The sequence below is a fragment of the Vicia villosa genome, linkage group LG6 (assembly GCF_029867415.1).
Source record: "Vicia villosa cultivar HV-30 ecotype Madison, WI linkage group LG6, Vvil1.0, whole genome shotgun sequence".
Taxonomy (NCBI): domain Eukaryota; kingdom Viridiplantae; phylum Streptophyta; class Magnoliopsida; order Fabales; family Fabaceae; genus Vicia; species Vicia villosa.
Window position 1 is genome coordinate 82350237 of NC_081185.1, and position 10413 is coordinate 82360649.

The following is a 10413-nucleotide window of genomic DNA, read 5'->3' on the forward strand; positions in this document are numbered from 1 at the left end:
AGATCTGAAGAGATTTGAGCAAATCTCTCATCCATTTGTTCTTGAGTTTCTTGCATAGCATTGTTTAGGTGTAAGGTAGAGATTTGAATAGCTTCTTCTATAATTTCTTTAGAAGAAGGGTTGGGTGGTTTAGGAGGAGCCATGGAAGGAATGAGAGGCAAGAGATGAAAGCACCAATGTTAGGTTTCACTAAGCTACCAAAGATCTAAATTGCATAAGATTAAAACATAAGAAATAACTTTTCAGATTTTCATTTCCTTCTACAAACTAAAGGGATACAATATATAGTAGGGTTTCTTAAGGGCTAATGAGCCATGGGCCAACATACAAGAAAATAAAACTTCTACAATACTCATAAAAAATACTAATAATTTCCTATTAATAATAGGAGTCCTTAAGTAATATTGAAGGTTTTCTTTCCCTAATGGGCCTAGTGGGCCGCTTCTTATCACATTCTCACAAGTCTGCAGAAACAAAAACCGTTCCACTAATAACCTTCAACTCATCACCTCCATCAACTTCACAAATATCAACAATCCACTCTTACGTTCTCAGCTTCTTCAACTCAGATCATCGCACGGATTTTCCAGCGTCCATCACCAATTCTCGTTTCGATTCCACATCCACACCTGCAAACGAGTTCAACACAGATTTGAGCTTGTAACGGATTCAACAACAAGGCACCTTGCAACACTTCAGCATCAGCCATGACCTGAGATAGCTCTGTGAATGTGAACCGAAGCTCACCAACATCGCAACCTACAGATTAGTTCCCGATTTATTTTCGGAGCAGAAAGAAGGAGCAGCTTATTCTCTGGTTTTCTTATTCCTCGTCGGCAACGGTGAACCGTCGGACTTGATCCGACCGTGTAAGTCCACTCTTCTTGCTTTAAATATTGTGCTATCATTGTTGTATGTTGCTTTGTTATGCTATTCTTGCCTTGTTGCCGTTATTGCGATAGACCGAGACTTGGTAGCTTGTTGTTTTTGTTCATACGATCTGAAATAGAGAGAGTTACCGAGAGAGATGAAGAGGGGCGCTGTGTTTTGTTGTTGTTGCGTTTTAATTTGAGAGATGGAAAGAGCATAGAGATAGCCGTGGAAATTGGAAGAAGAGAGAGCAGAGTATGAGCGAGAGATATGAAGGGCGAAGCGAGGTTGGGGAGAGATCTCATTCATATTTGCTTATCGTTTTTTTGTTTTTTTCTGAGTTTTTGATTGGTGGAGAAGCAGAGAAACTGAAACACAGCCATGGAAAACAGAGGATTTGAGAAGATGATAGAGATTACGTGTTTAAGATGGAGAAGTGTTGCACCCTGATTTTTATCCTACGATTCTCGTTCATTTGCATCATTGTGTTATCATATTTTTACTAACCATTAATCAAAATTGCAAAAATATGTCTTTCTTTTGTTGTTAGACAGGGACTGAATCAAGGATAAAACGTGATTTGCGGGATGATGCAATGTAGTCGATGTAAAAGTCGATATTTCGATTTCGTTCCAATTTGGAGGTTTAAAGTCTCTTTATTTTCATTTTTTATTTTATAGTTTTATTCCTTATTCAAAAATATCAAAAATAATCATTTTCATCACTTTTATTTTTAATCACATATTAGTTGTGTTTTTTTCATTCTTGAAGTCACTAATCAATTTTATTAATTATTATTATTAGTGTTATTAGTATTTTTGTTATAGGTCCATTTTAGTAGAAGAATAAAAAAATCAAGTTGGGGACCACACAAGAGGAGGTCACGCTTTGAGCAAGGGATATTCACGTTTTATCTGCCGCAAAAGATTCACGTTTTCATTCACAAGCAAGCATTCATGTTTACACAGAAAATCAAAAATCAACATCAAATTCATTCATCCAAACCAATCTCAGCCTTCCATTCAAAATGATCAATGGCCCAAAATTGCCCTAAACCACCTCACACGGCTCACCCTCAAATTCCTTCCAAAAACTCATAACTCGTGACTGAATTTTCCCTCTCACTTTGCTCACACAATCCTCACGCATCCAACGAATCGCAGCACGAAGTCGTTTGCATATTCACGTAGCATCATTACTGAGTAGTACTGAGCGATTCACAGCCTTCAACAAAGATCTTCATCAACTCACATCATCAACTTGCAATCGCAACAATTCAGAACGTGAGCAACACAACAACAAACTCATAGTCGATTTCCAAATGCAAAAGAACTGAAGAGGAGGAGCGCACATTTATCTCTGGTTTTCTCTTCTTGCGACATCGACAATTTTACATTCAACAATTTCCGGCGAAGCCTCCTCGCCGTAGGTAAGCCTCAATTTGTAAATGCTTCTGTGTTAATTGTTTGATTGTATGCTAGAGCTTGTTTGTTGTTGCCATGCTACTGTGATGTTTATGTGCTTAAGCCGAAAATTGTTGTTGCTGTTTCATGAGTGTGCTTGAGATAAGTTTCGCGAGAGAGAATTTCTGAGAAAAGCGTGAGAATCATATAGAAATAGAGGTGGTTTGTGTTTGATTTGTAAAATTGGTAGAATAGAGAGTTTAGTTTCAGAATTGTTTTTTCGTGTGAAGGAAACATGAAGAGATTCGTTGAAACAGGGCATAGTTTTGTTGTTTCACGATTGAAAGAGATGAAGTTATTAGCCATGGAAACAGAGAGACCGAGAGATATGAGAGGGAGGCCGCTGAGTTTGTGTTTGATTAGGGTTACATTTGCACTAATTCTTGTTGTGGGCTCAAGTAGTGTTAAGCCTATTGACTTTACTAAATCGCTACACCCCCCCTTTTTACAATTTTCTTTGTTTGTTTTAAATTTCTTTTTTAATTGTTTGATCTAGATTTATGATATTAAAAATAAAAAGTAAAAACATGCTTTTATTTTAAATTTAGACTTTATTTTCATTTTCATATTAAAAACCACAAAAATATTTTAATTTGTTTATTTTCCTTTTTAGCTACTTATGCTTGTATAAATTTTTTTTTTATATATTTTCTTTTTTCTTTTAAAATGCTTTATTCGATTTTCTTTTATTTTCTTTTAAGCACATGTTAACTCCGTTCCACAACAATTGTATGAGTCTCCAAAGATCGAGCAGCAGTGGAATGCGACGTTTAACATCACACACACACAAAATGTTTTGAGCCGAACTACGGCTGCTCTGATTCCTTAATCGGGATACGTAGGCATTAGGTCGCGGGGCCTGAACGAGCACAATCTTGTATATATTTTCTTTCTTTTCCCCGTGTTTCTTTTCCCTTCCTTTCTTCGTGTGTTTCCCTTTAGTTTTAAGTTTAGACTTTTAGATAACACTCATAGATTTAGACTAACAAGAGCGGATCCCGTCGAGTACGACGGACGTGAGGAGTGCTAACCCCTTCTCCTTGCGTAACCGACACCCTTACATGCTTCTCTGGGTCGTAAGACCATTTGTTTGTTTTTCCCTTATAGGTTTTACTCGATGTTTTCCTTTCCCATTTTTGGGATAAATAAACAATCGATGGCGACTTCATTGATTTCATCTTGATGATTTCGAGCCAGTTGTTTCAGCTTCATTTAGGGTTTTTTTGTTATGTTACAGCTTGAGCCTTTGGTTTGTATTGATTCTGATAATCAGCCCATATCCGATTTCCTCATTGCACTCCCCTTTTGCTGATTAGTTTAAGTTGTTGTTTTGGGCCTCCTTTATTCCCCATGGGCCCAACAGCGAATTTCTTGTTATGCACCCCATTTTCATGTTCTCTTTTAGCCCATTTAGTTTTTGTTATCATTTTGTTCTACTTTATCTTATTGTTTCTACTTTTTTTTTTTTACTAACCTTATTGTTTCTACTTTAATCTTGTTTTAATGGTTGTTTTATCTTCTTATATATTAAAAATACAAAAACATGCTTTTAATTTAATTTTAGATTTTATTTTCTTCTTATAAAAATACCAAATATATTTTAATTAGCCTTTTAATTCTCCTATTTTATTTTATTCTAAACATATTAATCTTTTAAGTAATTAATTAAATATTGATTTAATTAATTGATCTTTAATAAGTGAAATCGATTAGTTTACTAATTGATTTTTTTTTTAATTTGGGTTAATTAATTTAATCAAGTTTTAATTAATTGATTAAATGATTAACTTATTTATTTTTCTTTTTAGCTACTTATGTTTGTATATATTTATCTTTTATTTTTTCTTTTCCTTTTAAAATGCTTTGTTCGATTTTCTTTTCTTTTCTTTTTAAGCACATGTTAATTCCGTTCCACGACAATTGTGTAAGTCTCCAAAGGTCGAGCAGCAGTGGAATGCGACGTTTAACATCACACGCACACAAAATCTTTTGAGCCGAACTACGGCTGCTCGGATTCCTTTAAAAGGATACGTAGGCATTAGGTCGCGGGGCCTGAATGAACACAATCTTGTATATATTTCCCTTCTTTTCCCCGTGTTTCTTTTCTCTTCCTTTTTTCGTGCATTTCCCTTTAATTTTAGGTTTAGATTTTTAGATAACACCCATAGATTTAGACTAACAAGAGCGGATCCCGTCGAGTACGACGAACGTGAGGAGTGCTAACCCCTTCTCCTTGCGTAACCGACACCCTTACCTGTTTCTCTGGGTCGTAAGACCTTTGTTTGTTTTTCCCTTTAGGTTTTACTCGATGTTTTCCTTTCCCATTTTAGGGATAAATAAATAATCAATGGCGACTTCATTGATTTCATCTTGATGATTTCGATCCAGTTGTTTCAATTTCCGAAAGATATTATGGGTTTTTAAAGAGTGTTTTTCGCCCTATGTAAATGTACAAAGAAATTCTCTCGAAATCGAACTAAATTGAAAAAAAAAAACTTCTAATTTTGGACCCGGTCATATTTTCACTTGGTCAAATAAACAATCCCTTTATTTTACTGCTAGGCAATCCAATTTCCTTTCTTAGAGTTAGAGTTGCCACCTGTCCCATCATGTGTCCCTTGGGTCCACTTAACTGCTGAAATTCAAATTTATTCTCCCCTATTACTGCCTCCGGCCGCCCCTTCACACCGCGCCGCCCTTATATCTCCGTCCCACGCGGCAGCCTTCACCACCGTCCTCTGTCCCACGCCGCGTAGCCGACAACCACCTTACCAGTCCTCCACTTCGTCCCCACTATCACTTCATTCCAGCCTCATCCTTCATCTTCCCATCCTCTGTTTAAGAATCTTCACTGGTAGGGTTTTGTCAAACCTTGAATTTCCGATTTTTTTATGTAGCTACAGTTACATTAAATCAATTAATTGATTATGGAATTGAGACTTTGAATCATATATTTGCAAAATCATTGTTAGGTTTTTTTATTTTTTTTATTTTTAATGTTGCCAACATTGAAGGTTCCTGAGTCTGAACTCTGAAATGTTTCTACCATCAATTTATGAATAAATTTGTTTCTAATGGAGCATTATTGTGTGTTATTATTTGACAATCAACCATTATATATGTTGCTTAAAAATTAATTTTGCATTGAAATCTCAATGATGCTAGGTAGGGCTAGAACTAAATGGGAGTGATCAAGGATGGCACAATCTCCGGGGTCCTACCGGAGCCTCATGGATTTCTTGTCCACTATCCTGGTTATCCATCCTCCACCTCCCGTGCTCTTGACACACTGGGTGGAACTCAGGGCATCCTTAAGGTACTTCGCAAGTTTTGTTGAAAGATATTATGATTCACATTTTTTTTATATGTTGTGTATAATTATGGCCATGTTTGTAATCTGTAGGCTCGCAGTTCACAATCAAACAGATTGGAGCTTAGATTCCGCCCTGAAGACCCGTGGTCTCATCCTGCATTCGGGGAGCGTCGTTCCACTAATGCTTTGCTTTTGAAAATATCCAAGAAAAAAATTTCTGATGATGATGGTGCGGAAGCTTCTAATAGCATGTGTGGAATGGAGGATGGGATGCAAGAAAGTCGTGTAGAAAGTGAGGACGAAGCTGCGGATAAAGTAGATGAAAAGGAAAATCTTTGTGCTGATATTGTTGCTCATGTTCCCGAGGCTTATTTCTTTGAAGGTTAGAATTTAGAAACTTGAAATGGAGTTGATTTTGGTGATTTGATGCACTAGATTGATTACCTTTGTGAACCTCCTGAACGAATTTATGTTTTTTATTTTTGCCAATTACGAAGGAATGGTAGACTACCAGTATGTTGTTCCTGTCCACGCGGATGTTGCAAAGAGGAAGAAGAGAAATTGGTCAGAACCAGAAGAAACAGGCTTAGGTGATTATTTTGTTTCATTGTTTCTGTTTCCTTGACTTAATTTTTGAAGTGTGTTTAATCACAATTTTATGAAGCTAGTGATTTGTGTTTGTATTGTCTCTTAGCTAAGGGCAGTCAGATAGATGTGGATCATGAAGACATTATGATCATAGTGCCTCCGATTTTTTCTCCAAAAGACATGCCAGAAAACTTGGTGTATGTTTCTCAAACTGTCATTTAGTGATCACTCACTTATTTAGAGAAAAATCATGGATGCTGATATACTGTTTAAATCATTTAATACCCATTCAAACTATTCCAATTTTTAAATGATGGAAGAGTCGTCTTGCATACAGTCACATGCGTGTTCTATAGCTTGGGGTATTTAGATGGTTATGCTAGATTCTTAGCTATTGTACTTAGATATTTTTGCCTTGTCTCTACACTGATGGGTGGTAGGTGATCATGAAGTTCTTAGTTGTACTATACTATGTTCAGTTATGTTATATTGTTATATTAGTTATGCTTTATGTTGTAACATTTTCTTGGGTTACTACTAAAGTTTTGACTGGAAATTTCATCTTGCATTAACTCCACTTTTCAGTTTATATTTTTTTCCTATTTCAGCTTGAGACTACCTTCCATGCCAAGTTCAAAAAAGAAAGACGATCAAGAAATTGCACAGCCCCATTTTGAGGTAATTTAGCTCAAATTAATATTATAATAGGATGTTGTGCAGGCATAAAATTCAATCCTTTGGGTTATATAAAACACGGGCTGTAAGGCGGTACATATTTTTCATAGCTGGATGACAATCAAAATAGATTTTACTTTTACATAATTTCCATTTAGGTAGCATTGGTCATATTATATATACCTGGTGGGATAAGACATAGCTGTTTTTGTGGCATCAGTCATGTAATATTTATAGAAAGAAAACTTACCTATTGCAATATTTTGCGCAGATCGACAGGGAGCCAGTTCTTGCACTTGATTTTCACATTAAAGATATCCTATTGCAATATAATGTATTAAATGAGTTGCATGGCTGCTTTAGTTTCCATGCTAATAAATAAGATCTATTTCTCTCATCACAAGTTGTCCTGTCGTGGAATGTTCTATTCACTGCTTTCTGAACAGGAAAGAGATGGAGATTAAGCATAACGTTCTCTTCTGGAGTTCTAAGTAGTAACTCTTTGTTAGGTAATGGCTTATTGATACATAAAGTTCATTACTTGGCATGTTTAGCTGATATTTTGGCACAAGATGATGAAGTGCTAGATTGCTACTAATTTTTTAATTTTCATTTCTATAAACTGTCATGAGTTTTTGTGTTGATCTGTATTCACTTTGGAAAGGAAAATATATTTAAACATATTGCAACAAAGTTGCACTTTTGTGGTTTTGGTTTTACTTAACTGTCTTACAAATTCCTAAAAAAGTGAATTGGGAGGAATACATACCACAAGGCTCAAATCATTGGGAGTCACAAATGGCCGTATCTAGATTGTTTGATGAGAAACCTATATGGTGCAAAAACTCACTTACTGAACGCCTGCTCGATAAGGGCTTAAGCTTTTCGCAAGGCATGATTAGAAGGTGACTTGTGCAAATTCTGCTGATTAGCTTTCAAATTTTCTAGAATTTAATTGCTTGACCTTGATAATAAGGTGATCTTCCAATTCCTCTGGCAGGCTTCTATCTAGAATTGCTTACTACTTTTCGAGTGGACCATTTCTAAGGTTCTGGATAAAGAAAGGATATGATCCACGCAAAGATCCCGATTCTCGCATGTAAGACTTAGTCCTGATTTTTAAATAATCCATTGGGTTTCACTTCAATCATACATTTGCACTCGAAGTGTTTGGGTCACATAATAAACAGATTAATATTTTAATAGACGATGTAGCATTAGCAAATATTGTCTGTTCTTAGTTTTATAGTTTCTACACACACGTACCATTGAATACTAAACCTACATGGCCACAATCCTAATATCTCTCATTGGAGTATATTTAAAATATTGAACTTGTTTAAATTTTTTGGTTTTGCAGTTATCAAAGAATTGATTATCGAGTACCAGTCCCATTGCGAAGTTACCTTGATAGTCACGTGGCCAATAAGTAAGTCATTGTGTTCAGTTGATTTCTTGCTTTACAGAGCAAACTAGTTAACTGTATTTTGGAAAGTAACTCTACATGGGTATATGCATAGGAAAGTAAATAAATATTAGCAATGTAAAGTAATACGTGTAATTAGACACTAGTCTAGAGAAATATATCTTGGAACCCATTACAATCTCAGTTAATTTTCTTTGCAGATTTCCAAGTTCATATAACAAAACTAGTTATTACCACTATGATTTCTATCGTACATTTTTTGTAGTGTTCTCATTTTATAAGGGTATCATTTCATGCAGATTGGAACATAGATGGAGCGATATATGTGCCTTCCGGACCTTCCCTTACAAGTTCCAGACATCTTTACAGTTCTTTGAGCTTGTTGATGATTATATTCAAGCTGAAATAAATAAGCCTCCAATGCAGAGAACTTGCACCGTAAGATTTTCCTTTGAATTATTATTATCTTCCGTTTTATGCCGGGCATATTCATTTGTTTTTAAATTTCATGTATTAATTTACTGTAAGAAATTCCATTAATTCTATTTTGGCAGTTCGAATCTGGGTGGTTCTCACTCCGAAAGATCAATTGTATTAGAAAACTTCTTATGGTGAGGTACCTATCAGTATTTCCCAAACCTGGCGCAGAGAGTTTACTCAAGGCTGCTACTTACAAGTTTGAGAAAATGAAGAGGGAGTGCAATAGGATCGCTATGAAGCTTGATGGAGTGGAATCCCAGCAAGCTAATACAGGTTATTTTACCTTCTTACTAAAAATTACTATATTGGCACGTTAAATGAAATTTTTTGTTGAACCGACAACGAATGATAAAACCATTTGTATTTGAAACAAAGGCATGGAAGAAAGTGAAGAGCCCGACATTGTTGAGGATGAGGACAGGGAGGCAGCTGAGGCTAATGATAGCGACGAAGAGGAATCGGAAGAAGAACTTGATCTGGTAATTCTTATCTATGTTTTTCAGATTTTTTTTTTGGTTTTCTTACAAGGGTTTGTTGTGATAGCAATGGTTTTTAAAAATGATAGTTTCTAATTTATGCTGTTGGCTTGTGTAGATCGGAGATACTGAAATGCCTCTGCCGTCTCCTTCTCGTATCCTTTTCTATTTGAACTAAGTTGTTTAATATTGTTTAATCATGTATCTTCATGAAATTTTGAATGCTAAGTTTATTGTAGGTTTTCTCAAATATAATGGAAACTTGAAAGGCCTGCTGGAACTTTGAATTCCTTAATAATTTTCAGGTCTCAATATTTCAATGACACACTTACAGGATCTGTTTGGTAGCTTTCCATCAGATGAAATTGACGGCAACAAAGCGCCGGAAAATGGTAGTGACGAAGAATACCAGATATACGAGGAAGATAGTGATAACTACTCAGAAGAATGATTGCTGACTTTTAGAAACTAGAAGAAGTATCATACAATACAGATTCTTTCTGCAATTGTATATGGAGATTTAGATGTTTAGTTTAGAGGACCATAAACATGTTTTTTGAGGCAAGCTTTAATGTTTGTTGAAGTTATATATGATGGTGGTAGATTATCTAGTTTCTTTTTAAATATTTTGGTTCTAAATTTTTTGTAGAGTTTTTAAGCTTAATGTAGTTTATAGGTCCCCTATAGAGTTTTGACTTAATTGTAGTCTCTAGTTTAATAGAAATTTCTTTTGTAGTGCAATGGAATGAATGCCTTGTAGTCTAATAGAGATTTCTTCATAAGGTTGATTTTATTTTTGTAAGAATTAATTTTAGAATAAGGTTAATGTAAGAAATTAAATTGATACTTATAATTTCAGGGATCAGATTTAATATTTTGCCAATTTCATTATTAACTGTGGTCATAATCGAGGTTGTTGGTGGTGACCAAAGTGATGTTTGACGGTTGTCGGGTTAGAGATTATAGGTGGATAAAGCGGTAATAGAAAGTGATAGTCGGTGATAGTTGGTGGTGGACTGGTGGTCTGAGATGATCGTAGTAATTGTCGATTGTGGTCAGAATATTGATCTGAGTGGTGGTTGGAAGAGTGGTTGATGATGGTTGGGTTGTTCATTACACTTC

General features: G+C 35.4%; 1 protein-coding gene across 4 annotated transcripts; it reads left to right on the forward strand.

The window, feature by feature from the left end:
* The first annotated feature begins 1768 nt into the window (after window positions 1-1768).
* Window positions 1769-9930, forward strand: LOC131609275 (uncharacterized). Of its 4 annotated transcripts, none has more exons than XM_058880969.1 (15): window positions 1769-2295; window positions 5499-5649; window positions 5737-6028; window positions 6144-6236; window positions 6341-6431; window positions 6843-6912; window positions 7181-7223; window positions 7643-7814; window positions 7910-8008; window positions 8270-8338; window positions 8635-8773; window positions 8890-9088; window positions 9191-9294; window positions 9410-9446; window positions 9597-9930. In XM_058880969.1, exons 2-15 carry the CDS (start codon window positions 5515-5517, stop codon window positions 9740-9742), a joined length of 1689 nt encoding a protein of 562 aa, XP_058736952.1. In that variant the 5' UTR covers window positions 1769-2295; window positions 5499-5514; the 3' UTR covers window positions 9743-9930. The 4 variants fall into 4 exon arrangements, with proteins under 4 accessions (XP_058736952.1, XP_058736950.1, XP_058736951.1 ...); XM_058880967.1 differs by having other exon boundaries at window positions 1770-2299; XM_058880968.1 differs by lacking the exon at window positions 1769-2295 and adding an exon at window positions 4814-5187 and having other exon boundaries at window positions 5503-5649.
* The last annotated feature ends 483 nt before the right edge of the window (window positions 9931-10413 follow it).